Genomic DNA, 17,538 nt, shown 5'->3' on the forward strand with positions numbered 1-17,538 from the left:
ACATGGATATTTAAACAATTTTTCTTTAATAATTCTTCCGGCTATTTAAGTATATTGCTGTTACGGAAATGACAGTGGTTTAGAGTATATCTCCTGTACTCCTTTTCACTGATGAAACCTGACCGTCTGTGACAGTGTTTCATATTTACTTTAACTTCTACTGGGTTCTGGTATGTACGTACTGTATATTATAGGGACCGACTGCCTGTGGTTATCTGCAGGTGATCCCATTTTGAGTTTTTTGACAAATGCAGGCACCAATTAAAAATTGCAAATGAGGGCACAAAAACTCACCTGGCAGATGTAGCTGACCCGAAGCCAGTTAAAAGCAACGCGCAAGATCCCCTCCGAAAGAGCAGACATCTTACATGTCTGCTTAATTATACCATAAATAATACAGACACAAACAACACGCTTTTGCAACTTGTCTTAAGAGACTCTGAGACTTTTAATTGAGGCTCACTGCCAGCTTTATCTATAAGGGAGCTATTTTGGACTCAAATCCAAATGCTATGCCTATCATGATTTTTGCTCTTCATCATTATGCAGCAGGCTTAATTGATGGTTGCAATAAAGGCTTTTTGATTTGTTATCATACATTTCTTTGCATTTTTGTTCATGAGCAAAACAAAATGTAGTAGTCTTTGACCAGCAGCTGTCTTCTTGGCAAGAAAATGGGAAACTAAATGAGTAGACTGGAGGAATAATTAAATGGATGGTTATGGCTGATTAAGGGAGAATAACTGGGCAAATGAGGCACTGAGTTAAAATGCTGGTCATGGAAAATCCAAACTGACTTTTACAAAGGCAGCGTTGGTGTCTCTTTCAGCTGGTGGCTCACACAGACATAATTGGAACAGAATGAACAAGGTGTACAACAGGGTAAGATTAAATAATTGAGAAATTGAGATGAAGACACGTCTCCCGAAGCTATTATAATCAGCCCTAGATAGTGTGAATAAAGATTAAACCAACCATATGTACATGGCAGCAATTTGTCAGTTTATACTGTACTTGATGTCCAAGTAAAAAGGATCTAATATGGATTGGAAAGCAAGTCTTCCTTATTTTCTCCAGCCCTCACTTCAATAATTTAATCACTTAGATACACACTATTTGAATTACTATTGTATTTGATGAAAAGCTGTACAAATGGAAATATAAAAGCCCCTTCACTGTTTGGCCATAATGTTCATTTTGGAGGATTTGGAATTATATGCTTAAGTAAAGAAATTGGCTTCTATCAAGCAGGAACGAGACAAAGGATTTTGGCTGAAGGCAGAGTGGATTTGAGTTTATGTGTGAGGAAGAGAGAGTGTGTGCTTCCTTTTCAGAGGAACTCATGACAAAGCAGAAGTGGAGGACAGACAGCCAGGCACAGTGTTTACATAGATCTTCATTACAGATCTTTGCAATCATCCACTTACAAACTCACCTCAGGCCCTACAGTCAGTATCTGCTGCTGACCTTGAATTGCACACACTTTCACTCTCAAATCATCTATCATCACACACACACACACACACACACACACACACACACACACACACACACACAAACACAACAAGATACATTAATAGTGCTGGTGTGTGTTTCTACCATTTTTTTATTCTTTTTTTTTTTACTCAATGGCACACAACAGCGATGGAATCTCCATTCACCATCTGTAACAGGGATAATGCTGAGCTGGCATCAGGAGTCAAACAGGGATTAATAACGGCCGCACTACGACCAGAGTGGAGAAGAGAAGTGTGTGTGTGTGTGTGTGTGTGTGTGTGTGTGTGTGTGTGTGTGTGTGTGTGTGTGTGTGTGTGTGTGTGTGTGTGTGTGTGTGTGTGTGTGTGTGTGTGTGTGTGTGTGTGTGTGTGTGTGTGTGTGTGTGTGTGTGTGTGTGTGTGTGTGTGTGTGTGTGTGTGTGTGTGTGTGTGTGTGTGTGTGTGTGTGTGTGTGTGTGTGTGTGTGTGTGTGTGTGCGCGCGCGAAGAGGGATGGGGGAGCTAAGTAATTAATACTTGATGATGACAAATGGAGGTGGATGGCAGGGCAAACGGAGGGAGGAACGTTTGGCTAATGAACAAAGGGAGGACTGTATGCTAACCTGGCACTAAGGAAGTGATTCGACAGAATGCCGCACTAAGGGGACGGGTGGGAGGGTGTTGTCTTTCTCAGGTGGGGAAAGAGTGTCCGACAGAGTTAGACTGTTGTTGGTGGGATTCACCCGGGAACACAGCAGGGAATGAAGCGAGAATAGTGACGTGTTAAGTTATATAGGGGCCGACTGCCTGTGGTTATAAGAGCAACATACAGCACACAAATCACAACAGAAACCAAAAAAAGCTACTGTCTAAGAAAAATCCGATTAATACCTGTTGTGATAAAACATGCTTAATGAGCTCTTACTTTCCAAGTGAAAAGATATGCTGACCCCACTAAAAGCAACCGTGACCAGAAATATAAAGGTGCTACTCTGCCCAGTTGGATGACAGGTTGCCAGGTTTGGCCTGTTCCCTGGCTGCACCCTCTGCTGTGTTTTCGGTGGTGGAGCCGAGGGGCCTCTTTAGTGCTGCCAGGCCACCTCAAGCCTTTCCAGGTGCTTTTGTGAAACACAGATCAAAGAGAGGACAGCCGCTAGGGATGAAGGGAAAGAAGGAGGAGGAGGAGGAGGAGGAGGAGGGGGAGTAAGAGAAGGGCTGGACCAACTCCAAGTGGCCAGAAATTCTAGTGCTTTAGGGGAATTAGAGCGAAAGAAAGGACAGTGCTCTAATGTGGGGGGAAACAGAGAAATGGTACGCTAGGCCCTGTTCTCACTGAGTTTGAAAGAGAAACACTTTCCCTTTGTGTATTTTGACTATCATTGAGAAGACAAGGAGTTTGGGAAACACTGCATTCCTGCTAAGTTTTCGGTGGGGTTCAGTTGCAGCTCATCTCTCTCCTCCCTCTTGCGTGTCTGCCAGTGTCGTAAGTGTGCCGTGCTTTTCTCTGTCTGAAAGGGGCACCACAACAATCTGATTAGTGTGTTTTCCATTGTTGCGGGCAAACGTTAACAAGCAAGCACACACTCCCACACACTCGCCAATTCTTTGTTGAGACACTGAAGCCAAGAGTAAGCGATGAAAAAAAAAACTTTCCGACCCACACACTGCTACTGAGGGTCCCTATGACAATGATGATGTGGTCGTGACAGCTTTTCATTTGGATCATGATGCAGTGTGTGTGTGGGTGTGTGTGTGTTTGTCTTTTTGAACATCCCCATTCGGGTCTATGTTTTATGCACACATTTCACACTGCCATTATCAAAGGCACCGGTGACCCACTTTTAGCCGACTTTCCTGTTTGGTACAGACTTGATCCAGAGGCTTGTTAGTGTGGGTGTGTGGCATATTTCCCACCATTGCGTCTGACCCTGCAGGATCCCACACACGTAGCCAAAGGGGATAAAGCTTTCTGATAAAAACATTCTTTATAAACGACGTCCCTTTGAAGCTGGGCCCTCAACGGTAAAGCAGATTAGATTGGCTGTGCTTTATTAGTCTCCGCCGTTGATACTCCTCTCCTGATCGGTCTCGCACCTGTCCTCTTCTCCCTCCTTTTTGTCCTCTCCCACTCTTCCTTTCTCTCTCTTCTCTTTCCATTCCTCTTATTCTCCCCGTTGTAACTACCGTGGCTTTCACCAATTCATTCCTTCTACCCCTTTCCTGAGCACTCTATTTCCGTATTCTTTTCATCTTCTCTCCCCCCCACCCTGTAACTTTTGATTCCACACTTTCCGTGTCAAATTTTTTTTTCTTCCTTTTCTATTTTCTTTTAATCTGACTCTCTCCGTCTTTCCCCCTCCAGCGTTTGGCCAACTCCAAAGCGCACACGTCGCGCTTCATCAGTGCCAACCTTCCTTGCAACAAGTTCAAGAATCGGCTGGTCAACATCATGCCCTACGAGACCACGCGTGTCTGCCTGCAGCCAATCCGAGGCCTGGAAGGATCCGACTACATCAATTCCAGCTTCATTGATGGATACAGGTGGGAAACGGGGTGAGATGGCGGGATGATCACTCATTCTTCTTAAAGAATGTATCAAGTATCAGCAAAAATATTTTAATTTCACATGCCCACCGTGAATCTTTTTTAATATGTTTTTACGGTAAACACTGTGTACAGGCAACAGAAGGCCTACATCGCAACCCAGGGCCCTCTGGCAGAGACCACGGAAGACTTCTGGAGAATGCTCTGGGAGAACAACTCTACAATTGTAGTCATGCTGACCAAACTGAGAGAAATGGGACGGGTAGGACACAAACACATTTTAATTATTTATTTTTAATATGACCCTTTATTGAAAGATTTAAAAGAGTCAAAGGAAAAAAAATATGTAAATTAACAAATGGTTTCCACCTGTTTTTTCTTCTCACACAGGAAAAGTGCCACCAGTACTGGCCGGCTGAGCGCTCTGCAAGGTACCAGTACTTTGTGGTTGATCCCATGGCGGAGTATAACATGCCCCAGTACATCCTCCGAGAGTTCAAGGTCACAGACGCAAGGGTAAGACATTTACTTGTGGAGTGTTGGTTGTTTAGATGATTTGATTTGATTTGATCTGATTCAATTTATTTCAGACATATCAAACATACAAAACAAAATGAAAAGCATGGAAATACAATAAACAAATTATGTTTTCACAACAACAAAAATATTGTTATTTCTGTGATATGCCTGAAAAGGAGCAGGAAGAAGTATACACTTAAACTTAAACTTAAACTTGATTGATTACACAACGAGGAGGGAACAATCAAAAAACGTCAGACAAACGTAACAAACAGTTTTTCTAATAAACATAGTAATTACAGCAAATTGTTTGGAAAAAGTTAAGGAGTTTTTGTTGTTTGGTGTCAGTCAAACACCAACATTTCAAATTTAAATATTTCCCTTCGTAGCTTAAATTGAGTTTATTTCAGATTAATGTCAAATACTCTTTAAGACATCACTAATTATAAGCTTTCAAATTATGCCCTTGGAATTCAAAGAGCAGAGGAAACCTCATAGATTCTCGATTGTGAGCCACTTTCTCAGTAGCCTCAATAGAGCATAATTCAATGCAGCACCCAATTTTGCTGTTATTTCCACAATTGACTGGCGACCCAACCTTCACTGGAGGGTGGAAAATGGGAGATTTAGCAGGTTAAGAAAATGTAGGTCACATAAACACATAAACAGAAACATCACAAGTATTTTTTCATACCCCTCGCTCTTTCTCTCTCTCGCTCTTTCTCTCTCTCTCTCTCTCTCTTAAAATGGCTTTGATATCTTAATTTGCCTCCATAGCTAGATGGAAAACAAGATAGCATAATGACTTAATGTTAAAAGTATCTTCATGCAAATATTCATGAGAGTTCACAACCAAAGTGACTAGTCATGCCCCAAACTGTTTATAACCTACTCTACGGTCCTGTAGTTATGCTTTTTACCTCCGGATTTATTTTTTGGTCCAATTAGGTCGGACAGTTTGAAGCAGCAGCAGCAGAACTGTAGCTCAGAAATAAATCTGTTTCCTCTCTTTGCCAAACAGGCTGACATATCCAATGATTTCCCAGTCGGTGTTGCAGCTAGCATGCACTCATGCTATTGGTATTAAAATAAGTAATACATTATAAATGCCCATACGCACTCATGTACAAAAAAAAGTACACACTATCCACAGTGTGGAAATCAGGCCTAAATGCTATTTAAGCTGGTATGCACTTTCCCCACAAACACACACTTTATACGTTATGCCTAAATCTGTGCAGTGTGCAAAATGCCTCTCAACGGGCTCAAACGTCCACACACACACACACACACACACACACACACACACACACACACATATCTCCATGCAGACATGCTTTTCTCAACACATGACATACCATTCAGCACACAAGTTTTGACAGAATGTAGATTGTTATTTTTAACCAGTGTAAACACGCTCAACACAAATGCGTACATTTGGTCCATGGAACTGGTCAATGTTGGTGTCTTTCAGAGGATTCTTAAAGGGGGTTGAAATCATCTAAACATACAACGGCAGCAAATAGACAGGCATTCAAAGCTTATTATTCTTATTAAGGAAACAACATACAGAGAAAGAGAGTGAAGATCGTGCTACAGATTCAGTGTCTGGAGGTGTGAAAGTGGAAAGATTGAGCCAGTGTGAATTGTTAAGCAGCACTGTATGTGTTAGCTGCGTTTTGGACCCCATATTACTGATAGTGTATGCATACAAACTGGATTTTACCCCACATACCATAAATTACCTAGATGTACACGCATGTTTGCGTTATATATGTATAACTAAACTGCGTATTTGTGTGTGTGTGTGTGTGTGTGTGTGTGTGTGTGTGTGTATTCATGTGTACGCTGCACGCCTCTGCGCAGTAATAGCTTCGACTCGACGCCCCAACACTCACATCTAGCGAGCCAGTCACGTATTTAATCACACAATTTGACACGCCGCGTGGGCCCTCAGGTTGTGTGTTAAATTTTCCTCTCTTTTTTTCCCCTCTCCTCTCTCTTTCTTCGGCGTGCTTGGTTTATTGTGTTTTTGTCTTTGCCCCTTTTTTCACTTTTAATCCCCCTGCTGAGGCTAAATGTATTTTGAAATGAAAAACAAAGGCCACGAAAAGAAAGAGAACATGCAATGTGCCATAAAACAGGGACAGAGACATGGGATGTTGTGTACAAAGACAGTATGTACTTGGAGCTTAACTTATTGGAATCCAAAATCACTGTGTTTGTCAAGTACAATACGTGTACAGGAATACACCCTGGCAGCATCGGTGCAGAAACACATCAACAGCCAAGACGGGCATGCAGGCACACGGAACAAGACACCACATTCAGAGCCCAAGAATTCTATAGACACTAACAGATTATGTATATCCTATGTTGTGCATTCGACATTCAGTCACTCTCTGCATTTGGCATGCTACCAGTACAGGCGGCTGGTTACCTCGTGGCAAAACAATCCCAGTGAATGAATAGGGAGGTAGCGCAGCCACCGTGATGAATATATTGCCTAAGGTACTTCTTTACTTCAACAAATTCACTATGAACTCAGTCTGATTTATGTCATGTTTGACACAGAAAGCTCTTTTGGAAAGAAGTGCAATGTTGTTTTTAAAGGGGCCTTTAATCACTGTTGTAACCTATTTGTATGGTCACTGCCAAATTAAAGCCTGTATGAAGTTGTTTGCAGTGTTTTCTGCATACACCATCCGGACATGATACTTTTTTTTTATTCCCATCATACCTTGTGTGAGTGCTTGCTGGACTGGGTGATACCTTGAAACCATGGAAAATTAACCATTGGCTATTTGTATCCAGCGGTTAGTGTGGGCAGTCACTAATCCTCAGTGGTTTGATTAATTCTTCCGAAAAGAAGAGAGCACCTCAATTTGCTTGAGGCATCCACTTCAGGAGACCAATGTGTAACTGCTATAATCCAAATGCAGCATTGGATTTGGCAGTGTGCTCTCATCGGATGCACGTAATTCCACCATAAACAGTTATGTCACGTCTTTTTATGACCTGTATTACATTAGAACCAGTGTGGACATGTTGCTTTCAGTAGGTGCCTTACACACAGCATAGCTTATTGCCATTGTAAGGTTTTTGCCAATTACATACACATTGTTAACTTGCTGCACATGTACCCGTTCACTGGATCAGCGCATTAATGTAACTTGTATCATTAAAGAGCTACTCACACACGTGCTATATGGGGTGTCATAATTCTACTTTTTAACAAAGTTTTGTTTCACTGATGTTATTAGGGTTGAAAATGTTTTCTTCCCAGTGTAACTTTTTGCATACCACATTGATTCTGCAACACAATTTAGACAAAATTACCCTAAACCTAATTAAAGAGTCTATCATTCTACTTGCCAACTGAGTATTAATCAAATTGTGCCTGTGGAGTGTGAAACGAATGGGTAAAGTATGTGTACGATTGACAATCGTGTCTAAGCTGATTGATACACAGAGAAGTGAGAAATTAACACCTGCTTGTCTTAATTGCCGGTGGTATCAAGCGGACAGCCCGATTCACAATGCAAAAAAGTCTTCGTTCTGCTCACTTTCTTGATAAATGTATTCTCGCCGAGACAGCTTGGAAAGGACTTTCTCTACTTATTTACAAGGACACAAAGTGTTGACTATGCATTATCCGACATGATGATCAACCCGCGCAAAATGAAGCAGATCACTTAGTGCGATGTCAGCGGACTGTCGGGATGTTTTGGGATGTTTTTTTTTTTTATGTTTTTTGTTTGCATTGGAAGCGAATGCACCAATAAAACAAGATTATAAGAATCAATATTAGATTAAATTGTTAAGATTGACTTTTTGTCTAGCGGGCTTGTCAGTGTGTCATAGTTTTTCTTTTCAATTTTCATCGTCCAATCCCACCTACGGCTCCGTTTGTCCTCCGTTCTTGCTTCCTCCATCCGGCGCTCCGCTCATCCATCAGGTCGCTCTATCGATCGCATCGCAGGATTATCCTATTCAACATGGTGTCTGGGAGAAGACGCTTGTCATGGCAGATACACTATTGATTAGCTTTAACTAGGACCTACTCGTGCCACACACATACACACAAAAACACAACGGGAGAATATAGAGACAATTGAGTTGGGGGCAGAGGAGCAGGGTGGGAAAGGAGAGGACACACTGTCCCTGTGAGGTGTGTGTGTGTGTGTGTGTGTGTGTGTGTGTGTGTGTGTGCGTGTGCGTGTGCGTGTGCGTGTGTGTGTCATTGGACATCTATACATCTGTGCTTTATCAGTGCTGTGGAGGCAAAAGCATCAACAAAATACTGTTTCATTTTAAAGGGGCAATAAAGATTAAGATGTTAGTGCCGCATAGACCTTTTATCAGCATTGCTTCATCTGCATTATATTCTTGGAAGGATCTGAAAAGCGTGGTTTGGTTTGGTGGGATTGAAACCCCAATCTCTGACAGCCTTACTATTTCCCAATGAAATACAAACAACAAAGATCTTCTCTGACTAGAAAAGGCAATACATTACGATGGCTGAGCTAATTTTTTCTCGCAGCAATTGCCTTTGCTTTATTTCCACCTTTAACTCTACTTGTTTTTCTTCTCCCTATATTTGCAGGATGGCCAGTCCAGGACAGTTCGGCAGTTCCAGTTCACTGATTGGCCGGAGCAAGGCGTGCCCAAATCCGGGGAGGGATTCATCGATTTCATTGGCCAGGTGCATAAAACAAAGGAGCAGTTCGGACAGGATGGACCAATCTCTGTCCACTGCAGGTATGGCGTCTCACGGTCACATTGCACCACACTTTCTCTACTGTGCACCATCAAAGATCCGAGCTCCAAATGTCATGACTTTTTTTCTTTAAAAACATTTATATATTACACTTTTTTTTCTCTCGCTTTACTTTCTTTTAACTTATTTAATCTCTGCTTGTTTTCTTTGTTGGAATTCTAATGTGTACACATCACATTTTTGGGTGAAAGCTTGTTATGTTTTCTATGTTCTATTTGGATATAATTTGAACTCAGAGACTGCTTTTCCTTGTGTGTGTTTTTGTTGTGCTTTTAAAAAAACATTGTCTTTTTTTAGACCCCCTCAAAAAAAAAAAAAATGATATAGCCTATTATATAGGGCATGTATGCACTTTCCTTCCTAAAAAAGGATAGAAGGCTTTAGGTATCAAGGCAAGATTAAATCACTTCACTTAAGTTGGTTATTGTTTTGCAGCATAGCACGTCCTCCGGTGCTGCTGTAACAGCATCATCAAACACAATCCCTCCCTCCTTTTTGCCAGTGCTGTACACTACCCCCTGCACCTCCACAGGCCCATCTCCTCCATAATTGATAGGGCGGAGATGCAGCTTGGCATTGGCAAAGAGGAGGCTCATGAAATGATACGGCCATTCTTTTTTTGTTTTTATGATGTGTTCGTGATGTATTTTTCATCACCTCGGGTGTAGCTTCCAAGGTAATCTTTGTCATTAACTGGACCTGCTGCTGGAAGAAACTGATGTTTGGTTGCGATCTCCACCAAGAATTCCGACTAATCTTATTCAGCAATAGATGTTGAGTGGGATCCATCTAAATGAGATTATAGGCCTGTCTTTGAATGTGCTGCAAGAAGAGTGCAGCAACAAAGCAATGTCTAAAAAAACACACGCTTACAACGACACTTACCTTTTATGTGATCCATAATACATATTTAAATGTTTTGAAAATCTAATTTTGGCATTCAGTTTGAAAGAAACAACCCTTCCTTTTGAATGTGATGGTGTCAACAAACAAAGGTGTTAACAGGCTGAATAATTAGCTCACTGTCTCATAAACGTGGTTTACTTTAGGAACAGGGTAGGTGTCATCTTTCTTTCCTGCCACATTTCTTTTGCAAAGGTGCCATGACTTCATCCAACATAACCTCACCTCCCCTGTGTTAGAAAGCAATGATGTCACCAGCCATCAAGTAGCCCCCAGGGAGTTGTTAGCTGTGTCAGGGTGGCACCAATAAGACTGAATTATTCCTTACTTCTATGGCGCCGTTGGGAGGGGGTGAGCTCTCGGGGAGCCGTCTGAAAGCAAAAAGGGTCGCTTAATGAAGGAGGAATTGCCCGACTGGAGTAGTGGACAAAAAGGCACACGGCCTATTAAACAGGACTGTAGAGTCACATGACTATGATGTTGTATTTCGACTGCCAAACACGCAGTTAAGATATCTCCACACATCTGAGTGGACTTGAGAGATTTGATTTTTAGAGCATAATAAAGCCTTTACTGATCACTTCTGCAGTACGTAGTGTAGTAAACCATTTGAATTGGGTGCTGTTAATCTGGTGCTTAAGTCTTTTTTTTAATAGTGTGTAGGTGTCACTTTGACTATAGCCTGATGCCAAATTCTGGAAAGGAAGTTCCTCTTGATTAGTAATGTTAGGGTAAGAAAGTAAAATAAGCTTTGGATGGTCTTTGTCTGTCCACCGTAGCCACCTTCAGCTCCTCCCTATCATCCTCTTTCTCTTCATCCCTCCCCCCTCCTTCAGGCTACTCCTTTTTCTCTTATTTTAGTCTTCCGTCACCAGCCTTCCCCGTCTGTCATCTCTCTTGTCTAATTTCTAATCCTCTCGCTCTCTCTTTTCCTCTCCATCCATCCATCCATCCATCCCTTCTCCCACCCCCCCCCCCCCCCCCTCCTCAGCCACTATCTAATAGACCCACATGCTTTTTGTCATTAATTGCCTGATTACTTCCTGTGAATGGGGACAGCAAATCCTCTCAGTCGGCAGTGGCTCGCCGACGTTTTGGATTTGGAGAGTGGATCTTCCTGGAGAGAGAGACACAGTTTGAGAGGGAGAGAGAGTGAGAGAGAGAGAATTAGAGTGAGCGAGATAGTGAGCGAGAGATGAGCTGTGAGTGAGTTTAAGAGTCCATGTGACAAACTGTGACCGACCCCCAGGAAGAGGCTTTGGGGGTGGGCTGAGAGACACTGCGGAGTGGGGGGGTTGGGTTAGTGGGAGGGTGAAGGTTCTGCACGATAAGGCTCCTAAACCACTGTGTTCCATTTGATTTCATTAATTGTCCAATGATACAAGTCATCTTTGCTCGAAGCCCAAAGGACAACACAATTGTATGCATGCATTACATACACATGCAAAACCCTGAAGTGCCTGCTTGCTAGCAGCAGCCATCGCTTTTACACTCTTTATTGCACAAAATGGCATCGGGAGGCTAGAAGAAGCCTAAACAAATCTGTTGTCATATCAATTATTGTTCCGTTGGTGAAGTGGAAGTCATTTCACGGCAAAAAGAAGCTTAGAGAGGCAGCTCTCAAGTATTTCAGGATCTGAGTTAAGACTCCGACTATTTCTGGAGTATTTTCAGCAGGCGGACTTCTTCCACACATGGGAGGGGCTCAATAAGACAAAATGTGTGTGTGTGTGTGTGTGCGTGTGCGTGCGTGCGTGCGCGCGCGCGTGCATGTGCGTGTGTCTCTTTGGATATGTGTCCTTGAGCTCTCTTTTTGTGTTTTTGGATGAGAATGTGAGTTCTCTCCTGCAGATTGGATTCTTGCCGTCGTTACCGTTTTTCAAGCTAGTCGAAGTCGCAATCATGTAAAGTTGCCCAGTGGATAGCTATGAAACAGGTTTGTGTTGAGGATATAGCATAGATGTTGAGTGAACAGTGGGATCAAAGTTGTTTAAGGATGACTGTGTTACTTTACCACTGTAATTCTAAGGACATGCTCGATACAAAACTCCAGGACAGTGGACTGAATGATGCAGCTCAAGACAGTGTGTGTGTGTTTCTGCATATCTGTAACATGCTCATGAAATCCCTTTTGTGTTAATGTGTTTTGTAGTGCTGGCGTGGGCAGGACCGGAGTCTTCATCACCCTCAGCATTGTTCTGGAGCGAATGCGCTACGAAGGAGTGGTTGATATCTTCCAGACAGTAAAGATGCTCCGGACACAGCGGCCAGCCATGGTCCAGACTGAGGTCAGAGGTCACACACACACACACACACACACACACAAAACTATAAACTCTTCCTATTTCTGCAGGACACACGATTGTTCTTTAGTTTGATGTAGCTTTGAGGCAAAGCGCCATTACAATGTGAAAAGAACCAGCACCATTGAATTAAACTTGAGTCAATCTAGTGAAATTCTGTAGTATTTCACCGTCATATAGGTATTGTTAACCTCTGTGTCTAATGTTTGAAATACTAAGTCAAACCATCTATAATGTTGTCTCTGAAGGTTGTGGTCTGCTTCAACATGTTCTGTAATGTGTTTTTAATTCAAAGTTATGCCCTTATCATAACAAATCTCTTGAAACCAGTGGTGATCTGTTGTGTTCTGTTCTGATATATATTTTTTTTTTGTGTGTGTCTATGTTTCTTCCCAACAGGATGAATATCAATTCTGCTATCACGCAGCTCTGGAGTATTTAGGAAGCTTTGATCACTATGCAACGTAAAAGCCATCTCTTCTCCCCCCGAAATCCTTTGGCCCCACCCCCACCCCCTCAACAGTCTCCTGAGCCATAGAAACTTTGAAATTTGAAACGACCACAGCGGACGACAATATCATCACTAATTCAAGAAACAACAGGCGGGATCCCATTGTAGATTTATCCAGAAGACGAAGCCCAACGAACCAGTCAAGATTAATTCCAATTCGAGCGAGGAAAGTGGGCCACAAGGAAAATTGCCCCATCATCGAGAAATGAAACAATCCTCATCAGGAGAGAAACCAGATGCTGTGGCTCAAGCTGTGGGACGGGCGATCGGTTTATAGTGTCAGACTGCTTACCTTACCTCAAGTGTTTCAATGTGGAGGGCATTGTAAACATTGGTGGACATTTCACTTCTCAAAAATATCTTAACAGTGGTACAACGGTAACGAGCAACGGATAATGAAGGAGAAGGAAACGGCAAACATCTTGTGAGAGGCAGATGGATGTAGCCAAGACGGACGGGGGTGACTTTCTTGTGTTTTTGATATGCCTGGGTGTGAAAGGGGGTTCAAGTATTTCTATCAACTTATTTTGTGAGTGATATTCAGATAAATGACCAAATTGCAGTTGCTGGTGTGAACACAAATGTTTTTTTTCCCCCAAAACTCTGGTAAGACAAAAACATAACTAGCGCGAGAACACTACCATTTGGCATCAAATAAACCTAGAGTTTTTACACTGTCCCATTAATGATAATATGATGTGCATAATTTCTGTGGAAATACACTTGGCCACTAAAGTATACACTACATTAACCGCCTGTTTCTCAGGCACTCCTTCTTGGTAGGAATTAGCAAGACATATCTCAATATCAGTTTCAAGAATTGTGAACTTCAGTATAAAATCAGAATCCCAAGCCAAGACACCACCGTGATATTGAAAAGTACCACAGTGTATTTATACTTAACAAGTGCCCTAGGAGGCTTGTGGTCTCAGTCACCAGAGAAATCGGGGGAAACCATTGGCTGTTGCAAGAAGCTGCGGCAGTTCTTTCGTTGAGCGGATGGTCAAGGTGGGATAAATGGTCACCGTGTCCCATGATTTTTTTTTACAATCAATGCTCTCTTTGGAACCATTGCATCATGGAGCTTCGGTGTTAACATCCACCATTTTGAACTAGAGATACTTTAAATCTGGTGGGCGAGAAGCTTTGGAACAAACGCAACTACCAAACAAGGATTGCCGCAAAAGTCGGGGCCTTTCTTTGTGTACAGTGACCAACGCTCATTATCATCGTTTCGAACTTTGTCCGTCTGTCTTATGAGGAATTATCTTTATTTTCCTTTTTCTTTTTTTTTTCTGTCAAAACCAAACATGCTGCTTATCTCGTGTATGCTGTACATGTGACTCTTGAGGGAGAGGAAACTGACGAACTGAAGATGCCAGCTCTGCTTACCGCTCGCGCCTAAGCGGGTATGACTGAAAACGCATCCACACGACGACATTGTCCACTGGTCTTTTCCAACTCTCCATATTTTTCCCCCAAGCCTCCTCTATAATCATCTAATCCATTGAATAAGACACTCAAAAGTGGCCTGTTGCAGGTACAAAGCTGTGCGTCCACGTGGTTGAAAAATTGGCCTTTGTTCCCACTGTATGTGTGTTTGGTACCAGGTGGATAAACAAAGTAGTTGCTTTGGTTTGTGTCCTCCTGTGTTTTATAGATGATGTCTCTGTGTGTGTGCCACAGCCGGACCAGGGGGCCATCTTGGATCTGGATGCCATGATGTGATAATGAAATCCTTAGGTACAAGTTACTTGCACATCCCTGAGAAAAAGAAAAAAAAGAGAAAAGAATCTCGAAAACAAATACTCCAAAAACAAACTGTAGGTTGGATTTGACGCACCAATGTAAATGTGTCTGATGAAAAATCAAGCTTTTGAGATCAACAGGTTTTCGTTTCGAGATCAGTGCTTTGGTGTCGATTAGTGTACGGAAGGTTTTCCCATGGGCGTGCACAAAATCCAGAGCGATGGTAAGAACTGTGTGTAATCTTTTCTTATTTCCAAAAAAGCCTTATTGTTATTGTTACATTATGAAAACATTAATGTTGTATTATGATGACTTATTTTACATTACATAGTTGACTCTTTATTTTATTTTTGTTTTTGTTTTTTAACAGAGATGTATCACATTTTTTTGAATTAGTAGGAAAAGAGAAATGCTTATTTGTTCATATTACGTTAAAAGACATTCTATTTTTTCACTGTAGAAAAAGTTAAGTATAACATGTCTGTGTGTACGTGTGCATATATGTATATACATATATATCTATCTATATATAAATATATATATATATATATATATATATACGTATATATAGACTGCACACTCACACATGCATATATATTTAAATGCAGAATATAAAGATATATCCAAACCCTTAGTATTAATTCAATTTTCTCCACATCATCCTTTGTTTTTATACCAGCCAGTGCTTGTGTTTAAAAAAATATGAAGACTTTTTATTAGTTTCTTTCTTTTTCTTTGTGTTTTTATTTCTATTTTTTTGTAATCTTAGAAAGCCAGTGTGTTTCTTGAGAAAAAGCTGAGGTGTTGTCAGCACTATGACTGAATCCTCCGCCTCAACTCACCGATTTATCTTCTGGGAGACACCATTTAAAAAAAAAATTTGAGATTCTTTATTATCATTAACATGTAGGCATTAGTATTCTTTTTTTTAACAACTGTTGAATGATGAACTGGTGGTCTACGAAATATCTTATCAATCAAAAACTGTCAGCCCAACTTGACGTACTGTACCTTATGATCATGTACAGACTATGACCCTCGCAGTTTTTTTTATGAAAATCCTTTAAGTTATTTCTTCTTCTTTTTTTTACTTTTATTATTTACAGACATAATGTGGTCATTCATTTTGTTAGATATCCACAATGAACTAGAATATACCTGTAAATAAACAAATATATAGATTATATGTATTTGTATCATTTGACCCTCAAGATCTCATACTTTAAGTGGGAACAGAATTACAAAGATCGAGGTTCTGCTCCTTTCCGACGTCCTACTGTTTTAAACGCCTGTTTTCTCTCCTTCTAAAAATGTTCTTTCTCCAGCCCTGCTCCCTGCTCTTTAATTACCACTCACTTCTGTTTTTTGCTGCCTTTTATTTCCCCTGCTAGCAGTTCAACTGGGAAACAAGCCAGATCTGTTCTCAGACCTATAGCCTCAATGAGGGTACAGAATCAGCATCAGTGATCTGCTGGTGTAATTTAGCTGAGGATGGAAAGTTTTACTCTACCATCTCACCATTTGAATTGTTATTCAACCTTAAATTCAAGGTGAGCATTTCACTGCCCTGGCTTGAGCGTGGGTTTATCAGGGATGAGTTGGACTTTTTTCTATCACAGAATGGAACTAAAGCAACTGGAGGGGTTTGAAAAAACTGACCTGTTCAAATTAATTGGGACTCCAAAATCTCAAATTCCAAAAAAAAAAAAAAAAGAGGATTTTCAAAGGTGAATATTCTTAATGTATTGTGTGAGGAAATCGCCCTAAAAGTTTTCTTCATTCCCCAAAGGTTTGCAAAAAAATCTCCAGAAGGTCCCCAGCTGTACAATGCCAATATGTTGTCCATGAATATGTCATTGTCTGATGGACAACTGCATCTGCTAAAGGCCATAAATAGTTCAGGTGCAACATGACATTTTATTTTCTCCCAGGTAAATTTTTTTAAGCTTTGTATAGAACCATACTGTGTTTTTTGTTCAGCCATGTGTCAATGTGGGATGCAGGGAATAACCAGGACTCAATGAAACAGAGCAGTGTGATGCAAGGGGAAGACAAACAACCAAAAACTTGCTGCAAATTCACATTTTTAGCACGTCATTTTCCGAAACAGTGGGAACCTTGAGATGTTTCATGATGAACTAAAATCCTGATGAAGTCTTTTGGAAAATCGAACAGGCTGGAAAAAAATGGGCCCATGCCAAAACGGAAACCAAGGAGGTCTTTGGAACTTTGTGCAATGTGTTACTCTTTTGACTTCATGTAAAGAAGCTAGACTTTTGAAAAACAGCCGCCAAATTTACTGGATCATGTCGCAGAATATTTGGGGTAGAGAGGGTGGGGTACTAACAAAACAAAAAAACAAAAAACACTAACAAAAAAATGACATCAAAAAGAAAAGAACATATACAGTACATACCGACAAAATGGAAAAGAACCCAAACTCAGCAAAATAGTTTTTCCTTTGTACGAGGGCCAAGAGCTATCACTTTCAAACTGTTACTTCTAACTGAAACAATAATTGGTTTAAAGCCACTGTGTATGTAGATATGTTGACTTTGTATTAAAGAAATGTTGTCTGAAAAACAGTTTGCCTGTGATTTGTGATGTTTTGCTGAAACAGTACGATGTGTAACCGTGTGATTATTCTGCATATCGCTTTGCATGTCAGATTGTGTGCCTTCTTACACTCAACAAAAATATAAACGCAACACTTTTGTTTTTGCTCCCATTTTTCATGAGATGGACTTAAAGATCT

At 41.1% G+C, this 17,538-nt stretch overlaps 1 protein-coding gene across 2 annotated transcripts in view; it reads left to right on the plus strand.

The window, feature by feature from the left end:
* Positions 1-17,337, plus strand: part of ptprsa (protein tyrosine phosphatase receptor type Sa) — a 165,871-nt gene extending 148,534 nt beyond the window's left edge. The window contains exons 27-32 of one of the 2 annotated variants that reach the window (XM_080032760.1): positions 3,837-4,027; positions 4,154-4,280; positions 4,409-4,534; positions 9,144-9,298; positions 12,373-12,508; positions 12,923-17,337. In XM_080032760.1, the coding sequence (XP_079888886.1) occupies positions 3,837-4,027; positions 4,154-4,280; positions 4,409-4,534; positions 9,144-9,298; positions 12,373-12,508; positions 12,923-12,991 (804 nt within the window). In that variant the 3' untranslated portion in view covers positions 12,992-17,337. The remainder of the gene's footprint in view (positions 1-3,836; positions 4,028-4,153; positions 4,281-4,408; positions 4,535-9,143; positions 9,299-12,372; positions 12,509-12,922) is intronic. The other variant, XM_080032761.1, reaches the window with a different exon arrangement.
* Positions 17,338-17,538: the final 201 nt, after the last annotated feature.

Source organism: Ammodytes marinus (assembly GCF_949987685.1).
Source record: "Ammodytes marinus genome assembly, chromosome: 8".
Taxonomy (NCBI): Eukaryota; Metazoa; Chordata; class Actinopteri; order Uranoscopiformes; family Ammodytidae; genus Ammodytes; species Ammodytes marinus.